The sequence below is a fragment of the Scylla paramamosain genome, chromosome 24 (assembly GCF_035594125.1).
Source record: "Scylla paramamosain isolate STU-SP2022 chromosome 24, ASM3559412v1, whole genome shotgun sequence".
Lineage (NCBI taxonomy): Eukaryota > Metazoa > Arthropoda > Malacostraca > Decapoda > Portunidae > Scylla > Scylla paramamosain.
In genome coordinates this window covers 13,920,828-13,948,327 of record NC_087174.1, presented here as the reverse complement: position 1 = coordinate 13,948,327, position 27,500 = coordinate 13,920,828, and the positions used below count along the sequence as shown (strand labels likewise).

The window sequence follows — 27,500 nt, the reverse complement described above, 5'->3', positions numbered from 1 at the left end:
CTTCAATGGACAGCTGAGGCCTCGTGTCGTCCGGTCTTAAGGCAAGACTCCACTCTCCATCTTGCTGAAGGAGGACTGTAACTGCTCGCTCATTAATATACTACTACTACTACTACTAATAATAATAATAATAATAATAATAATAATAATAATAATAATAAGTAAAAAAAAAAAACATACTAATCATGTGAACGTGAGCCGGCAGGTGGCAGGCAATGAGTGAGGAGCATGTGTACGTGTCTTACACCTACAACATTATACGTTATTTTGACTTGTATTGGCCTGCTCTGACCCGCTACGACACCAATAACATGACACCTGCTTCCTCATACCTTTCTCTGTGTCTCTCTTTCTCGTGCTGAAGCACCACGCATCGAGGGGCGTCACGGAAAAGCCACATCGTGTCTAGCATGGAGATGCAAGTCGGCAAATGCTGATCAGGTCATCGTTCATACCTGCAGATTACATGACAGGCGGACACGGGTATTAATATGGCTAGTGGTATATGGAAATTAGAAATTTTTGCCCGTGCGGCTTTCCGGCTTTTCCTAATAAGAAACGTCAATTAATTTTCAGGTTCTGTCTTCGAAAATTAAAAGGAAGACACGATATTAATCTGGAGTTTTGATGAACCACATTTGTTATATACATATCGATGTCCTCGGCGCGAATGAAGGAGGGAAGGAAGGAGGGAGGGAGGGAGGATGGAAAGGAGAGAGTAAGGGAGGCGGCGTCCGGAGGGATGAGCCACACACTTATAGTAAATCCATAATTAATTACAATCTGTATGCAGCTTGCAGACAGACTCCGCAGTGCAGCCTGTGCCCTCCGTCCATCAGCCTCCCTGCAGACACACGGGGCCGTTGACACACCAGCGCGGCGCCTGCTTCGTCTGCTTTTGCTTTTCTTTGATTCACATTTCCGTTGATATCTAAATGAGTTTTCTTTCTTTTCTTTTCGAGCCTAATAAAACGCTTAGTGTGGCGAATAAAGCAAACATTTATAGTTAAAAATGCTGCCTAGGAAATGTCATGACTTAAAATAATGTGTGACACTTTGGGGTCATTTATTATTCTTACATCTCTGAGGAACTTGTACACGCCAGGGATACTGGCCTCTCACGCTAATGCTTCCCATGTTATGCATGTCCTCCTTCCCCACTACTCCACTAATAAGAGGATAATCTACGTGAACGTCACTTTCGGCCACCGAGGCCGCCAGGATATTAGCGACATCCTCCCTACCGGTGTGTCGTGACCGTGAGTGTATAACAGAAATGCACCTCACGCCCCTTTTAGTTAAGTATTCTCGTTGGCTTGAATGTTGTATGACCTCCTTCGCTTCTGTTCCTCGCTGTATAGAATACCTTGACCAGCGCCTGCATCTCATCGCCTCTGCTGCATGACATTGCTCAACTGGCGCATTAACTGCTCATTCTATATCTTTCTTCTTGGTGGATCTGAGGTCACTGTTCGATGGAGAATGTGTCTAATTGGACTCTATTTGTGACTTCATTTGAATGGCTGCTCCAAGCGAAAGAGAGCATGGCTTATTCGTCAAACTACCTTGAATTGACTGGTGTGCTTATGCGGCTTCTTAGAATTTTATTTGTTTACATATTTTTTAAGTTGCTTTATAACATTGATGGGCATTTTTTTTTGTCTGCAGTTCTTTTCATATTTAGAAGTATAGATGATCGTCCCCTTCTGTCTGTGGAGGATCAGCTGGTCGGCCCCGCCCATGGTGGCGGTGGCAGGGCATTTTTTGAGGGATGTCTTTGCCGAGGGTTATGTCGCTGGCGCACTCCAATGCTGTGGAATGAGTGAAGAGGTGGTTCCTTGAATGTGAGGAGTTTTATGGGAAGAAGAAAGGATAAGAGAAGGATCAGGGAAAGGATAAGGATAGGGGGTGGAGGCTTAGGTGAGAGGTAGTGGTGCAGTGGCGAGACAGTCGAGATAGACCAAATCCTGCCGGACTACGCCGATCACGGTTGATTGGCAAAGTATCGTACATATTGAGTGTCCTGCAGAGGGAGCGTTTTCTGGGTATTCCCTCTCATGCCATGATAATTTAGATAACTTCCTCGACTTTCTCAGTGCTTCTAAAACACAGCCATTGCATTGGAATCAAGGGAAGGATGATTTAACGTGCCAGTCAGGCGTGTCAAACGTTTCAGGGAGGAGAGAAAACCCGGCTAAGGTTGTAAAGCAGGAGAGGAGTAAAGGTTAGGCTCAGTTTCCTCATGATTAGTCTCCTACTAACCAGACGCTGCACTACACGGAAAAAAAAAAAATCATTATTAACCCCGAGGTTCACTGCCTGCATGCAGTCCCGAGGAGGGAGCGAACGTTCTGCTTGTAGTGGGTTGCGAGGAACACCCAGGATGTCATCACAGACCCGTGCAGTGTGCCATCTTGAAAAAAAAGTACAGCTCTTTCAATCTAAATATGGAATCCCTCTGTAGATGAGAAAAAAAAATGTAAATGGCACCATGTAATTACATCAGAGAAAACAAGTGAATTCGTACACAAAAATGTAACAAGTACCATCAAAATTAATTAACTGTTGGCACTCAAAATGTATGACTCCTAAAGGTGAAGGGTAAAAACTCGTGCAAATCCTGACACACACTAGTTAATCCGGAGGAAAGTAAGCTTTTAACGAGCGCCAGAGAAAGAGAGAGAGACGGGGTCGATGGTGTCGCCTCCTGGCAGCTGACTACGATAGCAGACTGGCAGTGTTGCCAGGATGGTGCCAGTTCACGCCAGACCATCGCTCGCCCTCGTTTACGCTGATTTTTTTACGCTTTCGCCATTAACAGGTAAGATATTGACGCCATTCGTTTCCACGGCGACCATAAGTGTATGCTGTATATATCTGACGCTGATGTAGGTGTGATGTATGTATGTTTGTACGTAGGTATGTATGTGCGTGTGTGTATGAATATGTACTGTATGTATGACTTCACACACGCAAACGACTCAAACTAGAGATAAATATATCTAATGTTTATCCATTTCCACCAGCATGGTGTGTGTGTGTGTGTGTGTGTGTGTGTGTGTGTGTTACTTTAATTAGCGAATTAGCGAAACTACATCAATATGCGTTCTCGAAACATATATAGCCAGACCATGTTTATTTAGTACATCGTCATAGTGTTAACTATGGCACAGGTCCATTCAGATTTGCTTATCGACAGTGACATGATCATGTTGTTAGTGCCGAGTCATTAGGGAGCTTTAAAAGATTACACAAATTTATGGATGGGGACGATAGTGGAAATAGGTAGGTATGCTTCATACAGAGACTGCCACCTGCAGGCCTGATGGCTTCTTGCAGCTTTATTTTCTCATGTTCTTATGTAACAAACTACTATACCTCCGTGGTTCAGTGGCTTGCACGCCTGCTGACTACGGTTGATTGACTGATTGATTGATTTGAGTTAATGAGCCGCAACATCGGTGTCATATGGTGCCGCTGCAAAATGTTAAAAACAACTCAGAGGGTAGCTTAAAATACGAAGTTACTGCAGAGAGAGAGAGAGAGAGAGAGAGAGAGAGAGAGAGAGAGAGAGAGAGGGGGGAAGAGAAAGGGTTGAGGATGATAGTGGATGGGATGGGAGGATGTGATATTGCAAATAAAACGCAGTACAGTAAAACATTAAAGATTGCACACACAAAAAAAGCGAATATATAAAAAGAAACGGAATTAATCAACGAAAGTCCAATATACTTCAAATTTGAATGTATTAATTTCAAATGAGGGGGTACTGACTCCACTGACCCAGAACAATACGTCTGGCGTTGTTCATTTCGTACCCAAGACACTCACCCAACTGAGCTTGATATCTGGCGTTGCTCCTTATGTATCCAAGACACTGACTGGCCTGACTCAGATATCTACCGACTGCGAATCCGGAGCTGGTTCGAATCCGAGCTGGAACAGTTGACGCAGAGGTCCTCCAGCTTCTTGATGGGCGTAGGGTGTGATGTCATGGACTCACAGCTGTTTATCCTTCCTTCAGGTTGGTCGATAAAAAAGAGTTCCTTCGGGAGTCCTGGGGAAGGTAAAGTGTCCCGGGGTGAGGGAAGTCATCCATCACACACTCAAGGCCAGTGAGACGGAGTTGAGTGCCGAGGCCACGTACAGATATAGTAACGTAAACTCTGCCTATTAAAATTAAATACTCGCAAACAACGCCTTAACCCGCAAAGTAACTAAGCCGAACTGTAGCCCTGCATGTCATGTACCTACCAGTACTGCTAACGTTGTGGCGAGACAATACCATCATTACTACTACTACTACTACTACTACTACTACTTCTATTACCACTATTACTACTTCTACTACTACTACTACTACTTCTACTTCTACTTCTACTACTACTACTACTACTACTTCTACTACTACTACTACTACTACTACTACTACTTCTACTTCTACTACTACTACTACTACTACTTATACTACTACTACTACTTATACTACTACTACTACTACTTATACTACTACTACTACTACTACTACTACTACTACTACTACTACTACTACACTACCACTACTACTACCACCACCATTACTACTACTACTACTACTACTACTACTACTACTATTACTGTACTGTACTACTACTACTACCACTACTACTGTACTACTACTACTACTACCACTACTACTACTACTGCTACTACTACTACTACTACTACTACTACTATTACCATTACTGCTGCTACTTCTGCTGCTACTACTACTACTACTACTACTACTACTACTACTACAACTGTACTATACTGCTACTACAACTGCTACTGTACTATACTACTACTACTACTACTACTACAACTGTACTATACTGCTACTACAACTGCTACTGTACTATACTACTACTACTACTACTACTACTACTACAACTGTACTATGCTGCTACTACAACTGCTACTGTACTATACTACTACTACTACTACTACGTACTATATACTGCTACTACAGCTGCTGACTGTACGATACTACTACAGCTGCTACTATACTATACTACTATTACTATTACTACTACTATTACTGCACTATACTGCTACTACAACTGCTACTGTACTATACTACTACTACTACTACTACTACTACTACTACTGTACTATACTGTTACTACAACTGCTACTGTACTATACAACTACTACTGTACTACACTAGTACTACTTTTATTTGTCTGTGTTCTTACAAGTATGTTGTAACTACTCCCCGTAAACACACACACTGCAGGATTGATTGGTTTGTTGGTGGATTGACTGAAAGAATTGTAATTTCTGTCACGACAATGAGGTGATGTGATGCCGTACACACACACACACACACACACACAGCAGAGGAGTGTTCAGCAGCAGCATTGCCTTGGTGAGGTGCGGGGAGGGAGGCGGCGCTTGGCTGCCAGGCGTCGCTCATCCTTCCTTGTTACTAGATGACTCACGAAAAAGACGGCGCTAAAAAAAGTAAGTGTTTTGAGATATTGATTCCGGAACCTCACTCATCTCGCCAATTATGTAACGACAAAGGAGAGAAAACAAATGAAAAGAAAGAGAAAATGGTCTTGATCAGCAGATGAAAATGTATTGAAGAATGACGAAGAGCAGAGGTTCGTGATTGGTTAACAGCGTAACTGAAATGCCACTCGAGCTTGACAACGAAGGTTAAGTAGTTCCGGTAGAGTTAACAAGCCAGCATTGCCTCTCCCACTAAATGACACTTGCAGCACTCGAACGGGCGACACTCAGATTAATAGTGACATTCTGTCCGTTACGCCAGCCAACACCTCTTCCCCACAATGTTATGAAGATGGATTTTGGTACTTAAGGTAATGAAGTGAATATTGAAACAGGTGATTAAGCTAATTTAGTCGTTTAGGCAAGGAGATGAGTAATTAGATGGGTCATTACTTGTAGTTAGGGTTGTAAAATTAAGATTAAAGCCGACCAAAACAACGAGCGAATTACGAACCACAAAATAGTAATAATAATGAGTGTAATAATAATAGGAACACGAATAATGATAGGAACACGAATATAGATATGAATAATAATGAATACCGATGTGATTTAGTGAAGGAAGTGAAGTGATTAATGGAACAGTCACTTTAATGGCCTATTATGTGAAGTGTGCTTGAGGCGATGATGATGGAGATGATGGTGATGAAGATGAATACTGTGATGATGATTATGGTGGTGGTGGTGGTGGTGATAAAAATGGAGGAGGGGGTGGAGGAGGAGAAGTTGGAGGAGAAAGAGGAAAAGGAGGAAGGAGAACAAGAAGAAGAACAAGCACACGAAAAACAAGAACAAGAGGAACAAGAACAAGAATAACAACAGCAGCAACAACAACAACAACAAAATAGAAAAGAAGTAGAACAACAGCAACAACAACAACAACAACAACAAAGTAGAACAACAACTACTACAACAACAAACTACAACACCAACAACAAAAACAAAGTAGAACAACAACAACAACAACAACAACAACAACAACAACAACAACAATAAAGTAGAACTTGTCCTATCCACTCCTACGCTGATGATACCACCCTGCACTTTTCCACGTCTTTTCATAGACGTCCAACCCTTCAGGAGGTAAACATATCAAGCAGGGAAGCCACAGAACGCTTGACTTCTGATCTTTCTAAAATTTCTGATTGGAGCAGAGCAAGCTTGGTATTGTTCAGTGCCTCAAAAACTCAATTCCTCCATCTATCAACTCGACACAACCTTCCAGACAGCTATCCCCTCTTTTTCAATGACACTCAACTGTCCCCCTCTTCTACACTGAACATCCTCGGTCTGTCCTTTACTTATAATCTGAACTGGAAAATTCACATCTCATCTCTAGCTAAAACAGCTTCTATGAAGTTTTTCTCACCCCCCCAGCTGCTAACTCTGTACAAGGGCCTTATCCGTCCATGTATGGAGTATGCTTCACATGTCTGGGGGGGTTCCACTCATACTGCTCTTCTAGACTGGGTGGAATCAAAAGCTTTTTGTCTCATCAACTCCTCTCCTCTAACTGACTGTCTTCAGCCTCTCTCTCACCGCCGCAATGTTGCATATCTAGCTGTCTTCTACCGCTATTTTCATGCTAACTGCTCCTCTGATCTTGCTAACTGCATGCCTCCCCTCCTTCCGCGGCCTCGCTGCACAAGACTTTCTTCTTTCTCTCACCCCTATTCTGTCCACCTCTCTAACGCAAGAGTCAACCAGTATTCTCAATCATTCATCCCTTTCTCTGGTAAACTCTGGAACTCCCTGCCTGCTTCTGTATTTCCACCTTCCTATGACTTGAATTCCTTCATGAGGGAAGTTTCAAGACACTTATCCATCAATTTTTGACCACCGCTTTGACCCTTTTATGGGACTGGCATTTCAGTGGGCATATTTTTTTATTGGATTTTTGTTGCCCTTGACCAATGTCCTTCCTACATAAAAAAAAAGAACAACAGCAACAACAACAACAACAACAACAAAGTAGAACAACAACAACAACAACAACAACAACAACAACAAAGTAGAACAACAACAACAACAACAACAACAACAACAAAGTAGAACAACAACAACAAAGTAGAACAACAACAACAACAACAAAGTAGAACAACAACAACAACAACAAAGTAGAACAACAACAACAACAACAACAACAACAACAAAGTAGAACAACATTAACAACAACAACAACAACAACAACAACAACAACAAAGTAGAACAACATCAACAACAACAACAACAACAACAAAGTAGAACAACATCAACAATAACAAAGTAGAACAACAACAACAACAACAACAAAGTAGAACAACAACAACAACAACAACAACAACAACAACAACAAAGTAGAACAACAACAACAAAGTAGAACAACAACAACAACAACAACAACAAAGTAGAACAACAACAACAACAACAAAGTAGAACAACAACAACAACAACAACAACAACAACAACAACAAAGTAAAACAACAACAACAACAACAACAAAGTAGAACAACAACAACAACAACAACAACAACAAAGTAGAACAACAACAACAACAACAAAGTAGAACAACAACAACAACAAAGTAGAACAACAACAACAACAACAACAAAGTAGAACAACAACAACAACAACAACAACAAAGTAGAACAACAACAACAACAACAAAGTAGAACAACAACAACGACAACAACAACAACAACAAAGTAGAACAACAACAACAACAACAACAACAAAGTAAAACAACAACAACAACAACAACAACAACAACAACAACAAAGTAGAACAACAACAACAACAACAAAGAACAACAACAACAACAACAACAAAGTAAAACAACAACAACAACAACAACAACAACAAAGTAGAACAAGAACAACAACAACAAAGAACAACAAAAACAACAACAACAAAGTAAAACAACAACAACAACAACAACAACAAAGAACAACAACAACAACAACAACAACAAAGTAGAACAACAACAACAACAACAAAGTAGAACAACAACAACAACAACAACAAAGTAGAACAACAACAACAACAACAACAAAGTAGAACAACAACAACAACAACAACAACAACAACAAAGTAGAACAACAACAACAAAAACAAAGAACAACAACAACAACAACAACAACAACAAAGTAGAACAACAACAACAACAACAAAGTAGAACAATAACAACAACAACAAAGTAGAACAACAACAACAACAACAACAACAACAACAACAACAACAAAGTAGAACAACAACAACAACAACAAAGTAGAACAACAACAACAACAACAACAACAACAACAACAACAAAGTAAAACAACAACAACAACAACAACAACAACAACAACAACAAAGTAAAACAACAACAACAACAACAACAACAACAAAGAATAACAACAACAACAACAACAACAACAACAACAAAGTAGAACAACAACAACAACAACAAAGTAGAACAACAACAACAACAACAACAACAACAACAACAAAGTAGAACAACAACAACAACAACAACAACAACAAAGTAGAACAACATCAACAACAACAACAACAACAAAGTAGAACAACATCAACAACAACAACAACAACAACAACAGCAGCAACAAAGTAGAACAACAACAAAAACAACAACAACAACAAAGCAGAACAATAACAATAACAGCAACAAAGTAAAAGAAGAACAACAACAACAAAGTAAAATTAAGAACAACAACAACAACAACAATGACAAAAAAGAAGAAAAACAAGGGGGCAAGAATAACAACAAGAATAACAACAACAACAACAACAACAACAACAACAACAACAACAAAACAGAAACAAAGAAGAAAAAGAAAACAGAAAAATTATAATAAAACAAGAAGTACAAGATCCAGAGCAAAAGAGTGGAGAAAAATGGACGCAGGAAAAAAAAAAAAACGAGAAGGAAAAGAGGAGAAGAGAATAAGGAATTGACAACTTAAGTAGACGAGATGATCACATGATTAAAACAATGCACGTGTTGGGGGTCGGGGTGCGGGTGGGGGAGCCTTCTGTGGTCACGAGGAGGGAAGAGAACGAGAGGGAAGAAAAACAGAGAGGAAGGAGTAAGGTGATGATGATGTGTGTGTTCTGCATTGCGGATTAGAACGAAGGAATCAGAAGTGCGAAGAGCTGAAGGTGATGAGGAGGAAGGGGAGGATGACGGCAAAGAGGAAAAATTGGAACAACAACAACAATAACAAGAGGAGGAAGTGGAGTATAAAGAAGGAGAAAAAGAAGAGGAGGAAGAAGCACAAAAAAGGAGAAAACAAAAAGAAAGGAAAAGAGTAAGCGACCAAAGCAGCAGTAAAACGACGATGACTCAGATGGCAACAATGGTCATAGCAGTAGCAATAATAATAATAATAATAATAATAATAATAATAATAATAATAATAATAATAATAACATTAATATTAATAATAATAATAATCTGGAAGAAAGTGAAAAAAAAAAAGAACAAAAGCTATGAGAAGCAAACAGGTCCTCTTAACCTTCGCCACACTCAGGCACCGCCCCTTTCCCCGCGTCAGGCATTACACAGTCAGTCAGTCAGTGTCAGTCAGTTTTTCACTCCTGCTGGTCCTTCGCCGCGACAAGTTTCTCCGGACAAAGATTTTTATCGTTTTAAACCTCTTGAAGGAGACTTTGTCCCGACCACTCGAGAGGGCTTGAGGGCGAAGCCTTGTGTCGTGAGAGGCGGAAGGAGAGGCAAAGACGAACAGGAGGGGGGAAGGGAGAAGGGAAGTTGGAAAGAGAAGATTCCAGAAACGGGAATAGGAGAAGGAAAAGATAGAAAATATGTGAAGAAAGTGTAGAAAAAAGTAAGAATTGGGAACAGTAAATTAAAGGGGACAGATGGTAAAGGAGGAGGAGGGACAGAACGTCAGGTTGAGATAAAAGGGAAAGTAACAGGAAAACAGCGTGTGTCTCACTTCGTGATTACAAGTGTCAGCACAGTTTTATGAAACTTTCTATACACATGTGTACTGTAGTTCTGCCTCTCTGGTATTCTGGGATGGAGTGAACAATGCTTCAAGCTAAGAAGATTTTCGAGATTTTCAGTCAAGATTCACCACATATTCAAACACAGAGCTACAGGTGGTATCCAGAAGACGCACCACAGCTCAGTTCATTCAGTTCGTGTTTCCCTCCAAGGACAAAGAGAAAGATTCCCTTTAGCTGGAGACGAGATTTTCTCTGCTTTATGGTTTTATGAAGTGTTCTAGTCGACATGCGCTGGTGGATCTGAGCACTAGTCTTTATTAATTTCACCGACACAGACTCGGCGGCGGGTGGGTGGTGAAAAAGGTGAGTTCTCCTGCTGTAAACTGCCTCACTGTTTCATAAAGCGTCTTGACGGAAGCGCGTTGGATTTGAAACGCTTTGATTTAATTGTTTAATTTTATTTATATATTTATTTATTTATTTATTTATTTATTTATTTATTTATTTATTCTATTTATTTATTTATGTATATACTGTTTGGTTGCTGGATCTCCCAGGTGTTCAAGAAGCACATGAATATAAGTATATATATATATATATTTTTTTTTTCTAACGTATTCTTTGTTAAGCAACGGTTGTACACAGATTAATCAATTCCTTCTTTAACTGTTAACTTAGTATTTTGTTTATTTATTTCATTTATTTATTAACTCGGCTATTTCACCTCAGCAGAACTCTTGCTATCTTTCTCGTATAAGTGAATACCGAGTGAGAGAAAGTGACGTGTCTTTCTCCCGGGGTGCAGCCTTCCTGCAGCAGCTTCGGGAGGGCGTTGTGCGGCGGTGTGCGTCAGCCCGCGAAATGGCGCACACTCGTCAAAGCCGTTCTGGGAGGCTGCACAAATGAGAGGCGCTTGCACACACCTTCCCCATTATCCCTTCCCTTCTCCTGCATCCCTGATAGTCACTCAGAATGTCAGGGAGAAAACTTGCCTATTAGCTCTCGTTAAAATATGCTGAGTGTTGCGTAGTGTATTCTTTTCAAAGTGTTATTATGTTATCTTTAGTCGTGGACACCTAACAGCCCCACAAACCAGGACAGCGGACGTGACTTGCCGCTCTTTTCTTCCCTTTGAACAGAGTTTCTTAACCTCGGGTGGTGGCATCCCCCAGGGGGTGATGAAAACAGTTTTGATGGGTGCTGGTAAATGTTGCACGTATGGCGATGTAATGTCAATGTTCCTCAAAAGAGACACAAAAGTTTCGAACGGATATTTTTTGACAACAGCTGACTTAATTTCATGAACTTTAAACTCTTTTTCAACTGTATTATTGTATTTTAGCATAGTGAGGAAGAACAGTGAATGAATTTAATGCTTTTGCCTACAGTACTGACATCCTCGATATTTTATTTCAGGGTAACAAACAAAATAAAAGATTAAGCAGTACTGGATTCTGCGTTATCTCTGTAGTAGTGTTGCAACTGTAGTAGTCTGTGTAACCAGATGTTAGCCAGAGTTGGGGTGCTGGGCTGCTACACCTGACACACTGGGGGTGTTCAGGTGGGATAAGAAATACTGCCTTAGAAATATCTTTATTGTTCTTATATATATATATATATATATATATATATATATATATATATATATATATATATATATATATATATATATATATATATATATATATATATATATATATATATATATATCAACAACCAGTGTGCATAAAGACATGAGAGCATATTAATCAAATAAATAAATACGAAGACAGCAAAATACCATTGAGTGGTCATGTCGTACAGGAGGAGTGCGTTGGTTCCTTCTGTCGGGTGTCATGTAGTGCACACGATGGCCACATGATGGTGAGAACTGGTCTGGCCAGTAGGATGCTGGTAAGTTTCATTCGTTTTTCCTGCTGAGCTAACAATAGCATTTCTTCACCAATAAATAATTTTAAAGACTTACCAAACATAAACATTGCCATTGGTTTCAAAGTTGTTATGGTCAATTGTGTTTAGCTTACTTATTTATTTATTTACTTATTCATTTATTCATTTATTCATGTTTCAAAGTGGGCAGCAGAACTCCTAGTCAGTGAATTGAAGAATTGAAGAAAGGCTGCGTGTTTTCATCATGTTTGGAGCAGCGTGTGCTGAACTACTGGTTTAGTCCAGGCAGTGACTGGGAAAGTTGCTGTTTAGTGGCCTGATTTCCGTGACGTGATATTAAAAAGTAATTACGTGACAATAAGTTCATATATCATCGGCTTTTTTTTCCTTTTAACTCTCTCTCTCTCTCTCTCTCTCTCTCTCTCTCTCTCTCTCTCTCTCTCTCTCTCTCTCTCTCTGCGTGTGTGTGTGTGTGTGTGTGTATGTTTGTGTGTGTGTGTGTGTATGACATCTTCCAGGAGGCAGGATCGGCGTGCCGGCAGCAGGAGCACCCTGAGCTGTCTGAGAGTGTCTGGAAACTGTTATCCCAACGAGTCAAGTGTGTCGAATTGAAAGTGAAACATCGAAATGTGTCTTGTTCCTCTTGTTCCTCACGGCAACCGCATTTAAGTTGTGCAGCTCTTGTGTTTCACGTCGCTCTTCCTTTTGTCAATCACCGCCTGCCGACACCAGTGACACCAGCAGGATTTGACGGCAAGAAACACTGATAATAGATAGATATTTTATTGACCACAGCAAACAGATAATACCAATGGACTGTGCGTGTGCGATAAATTTACCAATTTTTTAATTCCGTTCACTGAGCTGTTTTTTTTATTGATTGCTTGCTTGCTTGCGTGTTTGTGTGTTGTGTGTTGTGGTATTGTGTGTGTGTGTGTGTGTGTGTGCAGCTGACGTCCTGCCCTGCTGAAGAAGGCTGTGGAGCGGAGGCAAGTTAGCATGCCATCGTCCACTAAGCGGACAGGCTGCTGGCGGGGACCATGGAAAGAGGGAAGGCGGTGAGGGGCCACTGTGGCGAGTGTCTGCAGCTGCGGCGTTCGGTTGTAATAATTTCAGTACATAACCGAAGGTGACATTTGTGACACGTCAAGTTTCCAGAGCTATTAAGTGTTGTTAGCTTTGGCGCCGCTCTAGCGAAGAAACGAACGAGGCGTGATTTCTCAGTTCAGGTAACACAAAGTTCATTAAGACAAGAAAGGCTGAAAAAGCTGCACGCTCCCTCTAGCAGCGCTCGGCACAACGCTGCCGGTGACAAAAAAGCAGTGCCGTCCTTTCAGAGGCCTCCTCTCTTCGGCCTAATGTATTGCTGTTCCTAGCTGGGGACCAGGTCCTCACTAAGCACTCAAAATTTATGGGCAAAACTCCAGAATTTCTAAAATCACCACAGAAGTACGGAGACAAAGATCCATTACCAGTGACTCCGGTAAAAATGCAGACAGGTGTATACCAGTGGGCACGGGGCAGACAGCACCACACCGAGGTAAAGAAACAGCAGGCATCATTAGCTCGTAACAAGTATTTTGGAATTAGGGAAAGTTTCTGCAGTATAAAGGGAGGACGGAATCAAATGATATAGATTTAATTTCACACTAACGCGTTTGCAGGACGTTTGCATCATTGTGTGCCTTCAACTGTTGCAATAATCGGTATCTCTTTCTATTCATTTTATCATCAAGCCACCAGTAAAATAATGCCTTGTTGTAGACCAGGGGTTCACGACCTTTTGCAAGCTGGGTCCCCCAAAGCTGGTTCAATGCATTTGGTGTCCCCCTCCCTGCACCGCCCACTAAACCCCCTCCTCAGTACATCTATGATGGCATAAATATATTGATAGAAATAGATAGATAGATAGATAACCTTTGGTTAGGATATTATTGCATTGGCCCACACTATTATTATTGTTATTATCCCCCCCCCATCGTGTGCTCGCGCCTCACCGGTTGAGAACCACTGCTGTAGACTAATTAACATTGTATTAGAGAGAGAGAGAGAGAGAGAGAGAGAGAGAGAGAGAGAGAGAGAGAGAGAGAGAGAGAGAATGTCATGCATTACTCGTTTCCAACAAAAAGCATACACGGTTTTCCCTGTCCTCACTCTCAGGCTGGCGGGAACAAACAGATTGGCGTGAGGAACAGCCTGCCACCTCCCTCCGCCGCGGCCCCCACCTGCTGCCGGACCTGCCCTCCACCGTGGCAGTCACAGCCGGTAGACTCGCCACACTGCCCTGCCGCGTCACCAACCTCAAGGGCAGATCAGTAAGTCTTGCTCCTGGTGCAATATTTTATGGTATTTTCGTTTTAAGACGTAGAGTAAAGACAAGGTTTAATGGTGGTAGTGGTAATGGTGGTAGCAGCAGCAGCAGCAGCAGCAGCAGTCCCAGTAGTAGTAGTAGTAGTAGTAGCAGTGGTAGTAGTGCCAGTAGTAGTAGCAGTAGTACTACTAGCATTAATAGTAGTAATAGTAGTTGTGGCAGTAGTATTGGCAGTAGTAGTAGTAGTATTGGCAGTAGTAGTACTGGCAGTAGTAGTAGTATTAGCGGCAGTAGTAGTAGAGGATGTAATAGTAGTAGTAGTGGATATACTAGCAGTAGTAGTGGCAGTAGTAATAGTAGTAGTAGCAGTAGTAGTGGCAGTAGTAATAGTAGTAGTGGCAGTAGTAGTAGTAGAAGTGGCAGTAGTAGTAGTGGTAGGAGTACTAGTGGTAGGAGTAGTAGTTGAAGTTGTGGCAGTAGTACTAGTAGTAGTATTGGCAGTAGTACTAGTAGTAGTAGTGGCAGTAGTAGTAGTAGTAGTAGTAGTGGTGGTGGTAGTAGTAGTAGCAGTAGTGGCAGTAGTGGTAGTAGTAGTAGCAGTAGTGGCAGTAGTAGTAGTAGTAGTAATAGCAGTAGTGACAGTAGTAGTAGTAGTAGTAGTAGTAATAGCAGTAGTGGCAGTAGTAGTAGTGGCAGTAGTACTACTATTACTAGTAGTGGTAGTAGTATTGGTAGTGTCAGTAGTAGTAGTAGTATTGGTAGTGCTACTAATATTGGTGGTGCTAGTAGTTATAGTAGTAGTAGTAGTAGTAGAAATAGTGGCAGGAGTAGTAGTGCCAGTAGTAGTAGCAGCAGTAGTAATAATAGCAGGAGTAGCAGCAGCTGTAGTATAGTAGCAGCAACAGTAGTAGTGTAGTAGTAGCAGTAGTAATAACAGGAGCAGTAGCAATATTAGTAGTAGTAGGAGCAGTAGTAGTAGTAGTAGTAGTAGTAGTAATTCTTGTTGTACTGTTAGTACAACAACGAAAAGGTAGTAGTAGTGGTAATGGTGGTGGTGGTGATAGTAGTAGCAGTAGTAGTAGTAGTAATAGTAATAGCAGTATTAGCATTAAAGTAGTAATAGTGGTAGCAGCAGCCCTATTTATATATGTACATAAACTATATTATGTAATGAATGATTATGATAATAGTGATATTATCAACAGCAGCAGTAGCAACAGCAACAGCAAGAACAACAAAAATAACAATGATAATAACAACAAAACACCCACCGCCACCACCGCAATGTTAGTTGCTAGCAGTGTGCCGCAACACCATCACCATCGCCAACACCAGAAACACCACTACCACCACCATCACACACACACACAGAAAAAAAAAAACGTAAAAAACAAGCAGACGGTAACAAGACAACATCAATACCACCACCACCACCACCACCACCACTACCACTACCACTACCGACAACAACAACAACAATAACGAGACCCATCCACTGTACATCAGAATTCATCTTGCGTCATAAACCCCTCGGCGCCATAAGCCCCTGAAGGAAAGGAGGCGGTATAAGTGGAGGGCGGTGCGTCCCATCCGTAAGGGTGTCTCTGGGGGCGCAGCGGAGCCCTATCAGCCCCCGAGCAGCCCCGCAAGGAAGAAGGCGACGGTCAGCGTGGTGTCAGTAATAAGACCTCAAGTAGTTGGATGGCCGGAGTGTGTCATCAAGGAAGAGCTAGAATGAGAAGGAAGAATTGGGTGGTAAAAATAAAATAAATAAATAAATAAATAAATAAATAAATAAAAAAAAATCGAGACGGGGAATGGAGAGAAAAAAGAGTTGGGAAGGTCTACTTATTATAGGAAGAATATGCGTCCCAGAAAAGCGGATTAGGAGATAAAGAGTAAGAAGGAAGAGTGGCTTAGAGATGGTGGAAAGTGGCGGGAATTGTCCTAATGCTGTCTACAAAATGAGTCGTTAGCAGCACCCGCCGCCGCCCAGCCTCTCAGATAGCCCGTCTCTCCCCCAGTCCCTCACTGCACGCCGCCCTCGGTTAGCTTTCCTCGGTAATTCGCTTGATGTTGAAGTCGTGATATTATTCTCAGGAAGTGGCGTCATGGTAATGGAGGCTAATGGGCCCACGAGGAGCAACCCGCTTTGTCGCTGGTGTCTGTTTATCGATGTGTGTTTGGCTGCGTGGGAGCTGTGTGTTTATAGGTGTGTCTAATTACCGGTATGACTGGCTGGCTGGCTGTCTGTCGCTCTCTGTTGATCCGTCTGTCTTCTTTCTTGTCTGCCTATCTTTGTCGATGTGTATGTCAGTGTTGTGCGTTCGTAGTTGTGCCTGTCTTTTAACTGTGTCTGTCTGTCTGTCTGTCTGTCTGTCTGATCTACCTACCGCCCTACATTTGTCTGTCACACAAGTTTATCTGTCATTACGTTGTTTATCTTCATGATAATTTTTAACAACTTGACCAATAAAACACGAAATTGGTTCTTACAGAAAGTTTAATGAAAGTCGTGTGACACTTCAGTAATCTCTAAAATATCTTTTATATAAGGAATAATGACATAATTGCTGCGGCTGCCTGATATTTTGCAAAACATGACTTATCCTTGAAGTTGGACGTGTTTGCGAGCATCTTTAAATCTCTTTTCTCTTCTGGCGTTGTTCATTGTAAGAAAGGAGAGGAGTTTAAACAAGTTTCGACACGTGACTTACTGGGGCTTTCCCGCGGTGTCCTTCTCATTAAAGGTATCGCGCAGCTCCGTCACTGATGGGAGGAAACTGAAAAAAAAAAAAAGGCATAATTGCGTGAGGTGAGAACGAGCGCTAACTTATTGACGCCTGGGGAACACTTGAGTCACCCGGCAGGGGAGGGGAGGGGAGGGGGAGAGGAAAGGAGAAGGTCAGGCCTCCGTGCTGGGAAAGGTCAGAATTTACAAATATGTGTGTTATGGAAGGCTTCTCTTTCCTCGTCTTTTCTCTTCCTACTTATCCACGTGCGTTATAGGTTATTGCATCCTGTTATCGGTGCCGGCATATTTCACGTTTATATTGGTATGTCATGGAATTTATACGATGTTGTGGGATGCGCGGAGAATTTCTAACCTACTCAGCGTGAATAAAGAGACCCACAGCTGCGAGATGGAAGCAGACTGACTGAAACTTGGCGAACCGTAGCAGTGATCCCCGCGTCACAGCGTCACTGGAGTGGGCAGCGGCAGCAGACCGTCACAGCCCCCCCACCAAGGCGTAATGAAGCAGTGTAGGGCCAGACACACCCGCCCTGGCCGCCCATAACCCAGCCTCTGCCACCAGCTGTACTACATTTATTGTGTCCACTCGTGCAGCGCGCCGTCCCTTCGTCCCTCACGTTCGCCGCCGTCCCCTCATCCCTCCCCCTCTCACTCCCCTCACTTCCCTACATTCCCTTTCCCCGTTTTTCTCGTCTGACACTCACGATATATTTTTTCTTCTACTCCATATCTGTCATACAATTCTATCCTTCCCTCTACTTCCTATACTTTGGTCTCTCTCTCTCTCTCTCTCTCTCTCTCTCTCTCTCTCTCTCTCCTCTCTCTCTCTCTCTCTCTCTCTCTCTCTCTCTCTCTCTCTCTCTTGCATGTGTACTATTCCCACGAGGTCATTTCTTTACCATCCATTACGCCACAAATGTCTCTTTCCTTCTATTCTCCCAGAACCTCACTCCTCCGTCCTCTCCCTGCCTCTCCTTCCTTCTCCTTCCCTCTCCCCTTCACTCCCCTGCCTCCACTTTCCTCCACTCCCAGAACTCCCATTTCTCTCCTCTCCTCTCCTCCTCCATTTCTTCCAGCTCCTCCCCCTCTCAGAGTTCAAGAGATTCACACCAAAACTTTTCATTTTTAGATTAAGTCTAGTAGAAGCAATAGAGAAAGAGAGAGAGAGAGAGAGAGAGAGAGAGGAGAGAGAGAGAGAGAGAGAGAGAGAGAGAGAGAGAGAGAGAGAGAGAGAGAGAGAGAGAATTTTGGGACTGTGGAACCGTAATCCAGAAGTTGAGTGTATTTTTTATCTGTATCTTTCGTTTCCACGACCACCACCACCCCGACCACCACCACCACCACCACTACCTTCACTTTACCGCATAATTCTTCATAAAATGTGGCGAACGATCATTTCCGGATTAGTTTCGTCGCTGAAAACACTCTCTCTCTCTCTCTCTCTCTCTCTCTCTCTCTCTCTCTCTCTCTCTCTCTCTCTCTCTCTCTCTCTCTCTCTCTCTCTCTCTCTCTCTCTCTCTCTCTCTCTCTCTCTCTCTCTCTCTCTCTCTCCCCCCTGCAGCCTTCGTTACCAGCTGGCCGACAACGGGAAGCAGAATAAGGTTTAGGTACGAAGGGGCTTCACGGAGCGACCTTAATTGTTGCTTCTGGCTGAGTCCTCGTTTTTTCGGCGCTCGTGGAAGTTTTTGTAAACATCTGTGTAGCTCCGCCCGGTGCTCGCCTCACGCTTTCATTGTTAGTGAGCCATTGGTGCGGGCGAGATTTTACATTGAACTATAACAAGGGAAGTCGTTTTCGAAAATTAATCGATTAGAGAAAAATATTTATCCAGAGCTTATACCTACTTCAGTGTTTGCCTGAATGTGACTGTTCAATTTCACGCCGAGTTTGGGATTGATTAAAGAAGAAAAAGTTCAACGATCCTCTAATATCTTAATGCTTACACTATTTAACATGCAAACTCAGGAAGAAATTAATATTTGTGTGAAGTCGTGCAGGAAAAAAATAAAATAAATAATAGATAAATAAATATAAAGTGTAAATAAATTAATAAATATAAAGTGTTTGTGTGTGTGTGTGTGTGTGTGTGTGTTTGTCATATATCGTGCGTGATGACAGTGAAAGGAATATGCAAATGTGAAAAAAAAAAAAACTTTAACAGAGAAAGGAAAATAAGTTAAATATGCATTCACTGATCAACGCAGAGAGTCAAGGTCAAGGCCTGACCAGTGGGAATGTAGACTTTGCAAATACAGGAGAGAGAGAGAGAGAGAGAGAGAGAGAGAGAGAGAGAGAGAGAGAGAGAGAGAGAGAGAGAGAGAGAGAATGCTTTATAGTTTGAGCGAAAAATGTAATTGTTTCATGTCGTTTAAACAAATGAAACATGTGACCGAGTAAATAAAACACATAACTTAAAAAAAACAAAGTGAACGAATTCATTTTTTTATTCATTCTGTCTGGTGGAATAATTCCAAAATGAATGGAGAATCACGACCGAAAATTAAATGTAACATTATCAAAGTAATACCAACATGTGTAAACGAAAATTATAAATGTGAATATGAACTCTAGAACTTGTTAACTGTAGAAAAAAAAAAGTTTGTGAAAGATAAATGATGTTCTCAAATGAAGGACAGCATAAATGATTGACTAAAATAATGATAATAATGATAAATAAATTAAAATAAAGGATCAAGAAATACATATGTGCTTGTACATCAACCAAAGAAAAGTGAAAAGACAGAGGTTATAAACATTGTGCAGAGAGAGAGAGAGAGAGAGAGAGAGAGAGAGGGGGGGAGGGAGGGAGGCGGAGATGAGTGATGGTACGGGCTGTGTTTTGTATCCTGATGGTCCGAACTGCTAGTCAGCAACGTGCCCTAGAGAAAGAGAGAGAGAGAGAGAGAGAGAGAGAGAGAGAGAGAGAGAGAGAGAGAGAGAGAGAGAGAGAGAGAGAGAGAGAGACATTTTTGGACGAATTGATAAGGGATCACGCCAAATCCTTAACTTCATTAAAACACAACTGTCAAAATGGCAAACGAAGAGAGACACAGTGACAGACATAAATGAGTTAACATATTACAAATAAAACACTGATAATGATTAAGTCTTTTTTCTTTTTGTCTTCCTTCCATTTAAAGTCAGTTACAGCATTAATTTCTGTGATAGTTAGCATTCCCAGCCACGCGAGCCAGTCATCTCGCTCAAGTAGAGGTGATGAGCCTCGTGGAAAGAGTTCACGGGAAAGAAGGGCAAGAGCAAACTCCTTATTAAACTTTAAAGGCATTCAAAGTTACGTGTTAAGTCAGTGTTAAATCTTAAGTTATAACTGACACGTGCGAGGCGAGGCGAGGTGGAAGGGATAAAAGAACGCTGTCATTAGAAGAATATGTGTTGTAATTATGACAGTGACTCAAGAAGAACTAACTCTTTTCTTTCGTGACTTTTCGTCTTTTTCAGTGAGTTACGTGTCGAGTGATCAAGTTAATGTTAAAATAACGCAGAAATTACCAGAAATTATGATTTTTCTTGTGTTTCAGGAGTTTTTGCTTCATATTTTCCAAAGTGACAAAGAGCGGTGATTTTTCAGCCTTTATTCGCAAGCCCGAGGCGGGACTCATTGCACGGGAAAAAGAAAAAAAGCTTGCACGTTCTATTTCTGCCCTTTTGTTTTTGTTGATTTTACTGCTGGTTGAGTTCTTATCTCTCTCTCTCTCTCTCTCTCTCTCTCTCTCTCTCTCTCTCTCTCTCTCTCTCTCTCTCTCTCCTCTCCTCTCCTCTCCTCTCCTCTTCTCTTCTCTTCTCTTCTCTTCTCTTCTCTTCTCTTCTCTTCTCTTCTCTTCTCTTCTCTTCTCTTCTCTTCTCTTCTCTTCTCTTCTCTTCTCTTCTCTTCTCTTCTCTTCTCTTCTCTTCTCTTCTCTTCTCTTCTCTTCTCTTCTCTTCTCTTCTCTTCTCTTCTCTTCTCTTCTCTTCTCTTCTCTTCTCTTCTCTTCTCTTCTCTTCTCTTCTCTTCTCTTCTCTTCTCTTCTCTTCTCTTCTCTTCTCTTCTCTTCTCTTCTCTTCTCTTCTCTTCTCTTCTCTTCTCTTCTCTTCTCTTCTCTTCTCTTCTCTTCTCTTCTCTTCTCTTCTCTTCTCTTCTCTTCTCTTCTCTTCTCTTCTCTTCTCTTCTCTTCTCTTCTCTTCTCTTCTCTTCTCTTCTCTTCTCTTACACACACACACACACTCTCTCTTACACACACACACACACACACACACACACACACACACACAGGGATGACCACCTACCTGCCTGATTAATAATTGCCTCACCTGTGGCCTCTGCAGGTGTCGTGGATAAAGCATGAGGACCTGCAGGTGCTGGCCACGGAGGAGGTCATCATCACCACCGACCAGCGCATCAAGGTGGGTCAGGGAGGGGCAGGCCAGGTCACGGGGAGGCGTGGCGAGGAGTTATCATAGGTTTAAGTCAAATTTCAGTGCATTAACATGTTCATTCAGTAGAGGATGGTCAGGACAGGTCAATAATTTTGTTTGGAGTTGATATAGGTGTATTAATAGTGTATATTGATACTGCGATATGCGACAGTTCACAGCACTAAAATCAATGTATGAGACTTTACTACGCATCTGCAAAAAAAGAAAAGAATGAAAAAGCATAGATTTTGCAATATCTAGTCAATACAATGTTTGGAGATGACTGTAGAACGACATGAACTGTACCAGATTGGTTAGTGATGAAGGAAAGATGTACCAAATAGCAGTGAATTGGTCAAGTCATCGAAACGAGTCATAGTTAAGTATCGCAAGGATTAATAGTCAAAGTACTGAGCCAAATGTATGTCTGGTTATGCTCGTAAGCAAGTGAGGGTTGGTTCAAGTCAGGTACTGTGACTCAGGGTGAATCAGATTGCAATGGTATGGAACCAGAGTAGGTTATCATCAGCTGCGATGAATTAAAGGCGCTTATCGTATATCTCATTGCGTCTGTGAGTTATAAAGGCTTCTTGGTTAGTAATTATGACCCAGAATTGGCGTAGGGCAAAAATATTTATCGTGGGTTAAAAACTGCTAAGAGTATGGGAATTATCATAGGGTAGAATGAAAATGGAGTGTTGTGGGCTCAGAATGGAAGAGAACGACCTGTAACACACGACGCAGTATATATATTGGCACAGAGTAATGAAGGACAGTTATGGGTCAAGGAGGATTAGTTTGCATTACCCTATGGTAGAGTGAGGCGAGTTAATGAGCCAGCCAGTCAATGGGGAGTCGTTAGTCGAGCCGCCAAGGTGAAGGGGAGAAAATAGACTGACTCATTGCGACATTACATTTTGCATCCCCCCGCCGTGCGCCTTCCTGCCTCCTGATGTTTATTCCCGCCTTTTATCCTCTTTTCGCAATCAGCCTTCCTTTGCATCCATTCCTCTCATACACTTGACCTACCTGCCACCTGCTCCATGTATCGTCAATTTATTTTCACTGATTTACTCCTCCTCCTCCTCCTCCTCCTCCTCCTCTTTGGTTTTTCTCTCTTTTTTTCCTTCTTCTCCGTCTTCTTCTTTTTCTCTGTCTTCATCTCGTCCTCCTCCTCCTCCTCCTCCTCCTCCTCCTCCTCCTCCTCCTCCTCCTCCTCCTCCTCCTCCTCCTCCTCCTCCTCCTCCTTCTCTTCTTTTTCTCTGATTCCTTCTCCTCCAGCCCACTCTTGGAAATCCTCGAAGTCTCTCCAATCATCAGACTCACCTGGTGGCTAGGAGGGTCACCTGACTCACCTGCAGTGCCCTTGCAGGTGTGTCTGGAAGGGGAAAGATTTCCATTCGCCTTGTGCCACTGTTCGGAAACACCACACAAAGAGTAAAATAAGAAATGTGTGCAGTGTGGGTAGGGAAGAATGAGGACAGTGGTGGTGGTGTGGCGTAGTGAGCCACATTCCTCACTCTGCTTGCCTTAGATGTGTACTGCCTGATCCACGGAGCCACGCAAGCGACGTAGTTATCCCCGTGGTATTAACCCTTTCACTGGTATTTAGCACATCTTTCCTTGAATCATAAACCACTCAGACATTTATTTCTTCGTGTCTTAAAGTCAACTCTAAATATTATTCTGGTTTGACTTTGAAAATATATTCTTTTCATCCACTTTCCTTTCTCGTTAGCACTCTAAAGATCTTGCACAGCGCTTTTCTTGTCGTGATTTGCTGCATATTCCTGTGAAAGAGTTAAAGACACCGTGCGTGATATTTAAGTATTAATCGCAAAGCTTTTAAAAGTCCATTTATGAAGGAATTACACAGCGGCTGTACGAGTAACAAACTGCCCAAACTATATTAAGGTATTGCATGAGTTCTCCTGATTATCCACGGGTGAACAGAACAAGTATGTAGATGTAATGGATATCTAAGAGACAGCGTATCCATTTGAGTTTGTGCGATGTGCGTTGCTGCAGGTGAGGGCGTGGCGTGCCGGCGCGGTATGGGCGTGGGACCTGCTCATCGAGGAGACGCAGCTGGCGGACGCGGGAGTGTACGAGTGTCAGGTCAACACTCGACCCAAAATATCACATCCTGTCACCCTAGAAGTCTATCGTGAGTATTTGACTCTCTCTCTCTCTCTCTCTCTCTCTCTCTCTCTCTCTCTCTCTCTCTCTCTCTCTCTCTCTCTCTCTCTCTCTCTCTCTCTCTCTCTCTCTCTCTCTCTCTCTCTCTCTCTCTCTTTCTGTGTGTGTGTGTGTGTGTGTGTGTGTGTGTGTGTGTGTGTGTGTGTGTGTGTGTGTGTGTGTGTGTGTGTGTGTGTGTGTGTGTGTGTCCTCTGCCTCCATCATTGTCTGTTTTCCTTCCTTTTTCGTCTTTTTCTTTCCATCCCTTTCTCTTTCCTCGTACCCTTAATTCCTCTACGGCGAACATTGCTTTCCTTCGCTCACTTGATGCTCGGAGGACGGACCGCCAAGTCTTGTTCTTTTTATCACTTTGTAATAATTCTTGCTGAAGTCTGCTTGTCTGGTGGCGTGGGGGCGTGGGGCCCCCTACTGTGTAATTAATACCCAGCCCTTAAAACTTGGATTACTTAATGTGCGTGAATGTAGTACGAATGTGTGTAGGAGTGAGGAGACAGGGAGAATGTTTGTTGATCGGAAGCTCGACTTACTAGCTCTCAATGGGGTAAAATAAGTTGAACAGCGGGTTTGAAGTGGGACTGGGAGGGTGTCAGGTACACAGAGAGAGAGCGAGGGAGGGAGTATCCCTGCTGCTGAGTCGCAGAGTGCAGCAGTGTGTGGTGGAATGGAAGGAAGTGTCGAGGCTGATGTGGGTGTGCTGTAGTGGTGTGTTGTGAGTGCCTGCAGGCCAGGTAGTGAGGGGGATGAGATGGAAAGGGAAAATTTCTGGACTGACTTGAATGACTGTCTGTGAGAAAGGAACAGATATCAACATGCTAGTCATGGGTAACTAAAATGCTTGTGTTGGTAGCGATGGCGTGGTAGGCATGAAGGAATGGAAATGGGGGAAGTCTGATAAGACTGTGTGGAGTGAGATCTAGTAATTGCAATCACATGGTTCGAAAAGAAAGCGAGGCAAAGTGATGGAGGGGTAATCAAGGCACTGATGGGTTGTGTGGTGGTCTCAAGGAGCAAGACTGGCTGGATGTGAGTGCTGAGAGTGTGTCAGGTGGAGAATGGAGAGGTAAGAGTTAGTCATTTGCTTCTGGGACTGATGATGCTCCGGTCATAGTTCTCAGGTCAGATGATCACACAAGATAGATCAGCCTCAGCGCAAACAGGCCTCAGGGCGTTTGATGCTCATGACGCTTGGTATGCAAAACACTTGGGCCCCAAAACTTGTCTATACTCCTCAGATGGTGGTGGTGGTGCTTCTTCCTCTGATGGTGGTGGTGGTGCTTCTTCTTCTTCTTCTTCTTCTGATGATGATGATGATGATGATGATGATAGCGGTGGTGCTGGTGTTGCTTCCTTCTTTGATGGTTGTGGTACTGCTTCTTCTTACTCATGGTTGTGGTGATGCTGCTTTTTCCTCTGATGGTGAAGATACTTCTTCTTCTTCTTCTTCTTCTTCTTCTTCTTCTTCTTCTTCTTCTTCTTCTTCTTCTTCTTCTTCTTCTTCTTCTTCTTCTTCTTCTTCTTCTTCTTCTTCTTCTTCTTCTTCTTCTTCTTCTTCTTCTTCTTCTTCTTCTTCTTCTTCTTCTTCTTCTTCTTCTTCTTCTTCTTCTTCTTCTTCTTCTTCTTCTTCTTCTTCTTCTTCTTCTTCTTCTTCTTCTTCTTCTTCTTCTTCTTCTTCTTCTTCTTCTTCTTCTTCTTCTTCTTCTTCTTCTTCTTCTTCTTCTTCTTCTTCTTCTTCTTCTTCTTCTTCTTCTTCTTCTTCTTCTTCTTCTTCTTCTTCTTCTTCTTCTTCTTCTTCTTCTTCTTCTTCTTCTTCTTCTTCTTCTTCTTCTTCTTCTTCTTCTTCTTCTTCTTCTTCTTCTTCTTCTTCTTCTTCTTCTTCTTCTTCTTCTTCTTCTTCTTCTTCTTCTTCTTCTTCTTCTTCTTCTTCTTCTTCTTCTTCTTCTTCTTCTTCTTCTTCTTCTTCTTCTTCTTCTTCTTCTTCTTCTTCTTCTTCTTCTTCTTCTTCTTCTTCTTCTTCTTCTTTCTTCCTTAACCTGGCAAGTACTCGTACATGAACTCAGACTGATCCTATCATATCTTCGTCTGTCCTATCCTAACCCATCCTAGCTGATCTTAGCCTATCCTAACGTAACTTAACATTCTTATGCCTCTGGCGTTTTGCCTCTGCTAGTTGGGGGGACCTGAGGAGGTATTTTGCTGATTTTCCTTGGGATGACTACTGCTTCCGTGTCAGAGACCCGTCTTTGTGTGCTGAGCGCATAACAGAGGTGATAGTGTCTGGCATGGAGGCGTACATTCCTCACTCTTATTCTCGACCTAAACCTTCTAAACCTTGGTTTAACACAGCTTGTTCTCGTGCTATACATGATAGAGAGGTGATCCATAAAAGATACTTAAGCCTTCCATCACCAGAATCTCATGCACTTTATATTTCTGCCCGGATCCATGCCAAGTCTGTTCTCCAACTAGCCAAAACCTCCTTCATTAATAGAAAGTGTCAAAATCTTTCAAGATCTAACTCCCCTCGTGACTTCTGGCATCTAGCCTAAAACATCTCCAATAACTTTGCTTCTTCTTCTTTCCCTCCTTTATTTCAACCAGATGGCACCACTGCTATCACATCTATCTCTAAAAGCTAAACTCTTCGCTCAAACCTTTGCTAAAAACTCTACCTTGGATGATTCTGGGCTTGTTCCTCCCTCTCCTCCACCCTCTGACTACTTCATGCTACCTATTAAAATTCTTCGCAATGATGTTTTCCATGCCCTCGCTGGCCTAAACCCTCGGAAGGCTTATGGACCTGATAGGGTTTAGGCCAGCGTGGACATGGAAAAAGTCAAACTCTTTCAACTCTGTCAACATCTACTTTTCCTTCTTGCTGGAAGTTTGCCTACATTCAGCCTGTTCCTAAAAAGTGTGACCGTTCTAATTCCTCAAACTACCATCCTATTGCTTTAATTTCCTGCCTATCTAATTTTTTTAATCTATCCTCAACAGGAAGGTTCTTAAACACCTATCACTTCACAACCTTCTATCTGATCGCCAGTATGGTTCCGTCAAGGCCGCTCTACTGGTGATCTTCTGGCACTCCTTTCCAAGTCTTGGTCATCCTCTTTTAGAGATTTTGGTGAAACTTTTGTTGTTGCCTTGGATATATCAAAAGTTTTTTGATAGAGTCTGGCACAAAGCCTAGATTTCCAAACTACACTCATACGACTTTTATCCTTCTCTCTGTAACTTCATCTCAAGTTTTCTTTCTGACCTTTCTATTGCTGCTGTGGTAGACGGTCACTGTTCTTCACCTAAATCAGGGTTCTGTCCTGTCATCCACTCTCTTCAATTATTCATGAGTTATCTAAATCAAACTTTTTTGTCCTATTCCCTCCTACACTGATGACACCACCCTGCACTTTTCCATGTCTTTTCGTTGACGTCCAACCCTTCAAGAAATAA

General features: G+C 42.2%; 1 protein-coding gene across 5 annotated transcripts in view; it reads left to right on the top strand.

Annotated features, from left to right (window-relative positions):
- LOC135112786 (uncharacterized) overlaps positions 1–27,500 on the top strand; it is a 65,524-nt gene that overhangs the window by 18,204 nt on the left and 19,820 nt on the right. For 4 of the 5 annotated variants that reach the window (XM_064027598.1, XM_064027597.1, XM_064027599.1 and 1 more), the window contains 3 exons: positions 14,533–14,687; positions 21,762–21,839; positions 23,880–24,018. In XM_064027598.1, coding sequence (XP_063883668.1) covers positions 14,533–14,687; positions 21,762–21,839; positions 23,880–24,018 — 372 coding nt within the window. Of the gene's footprint in view, positions 1–5,438; positions 5,485–14,532; positions 14,688–21,761; positions 21,840–23,879; positions 24,019–27,500 lie in introns of those variants that run through there. The other variant, XM_064027600.1, reaches the window with a different exon arrangement.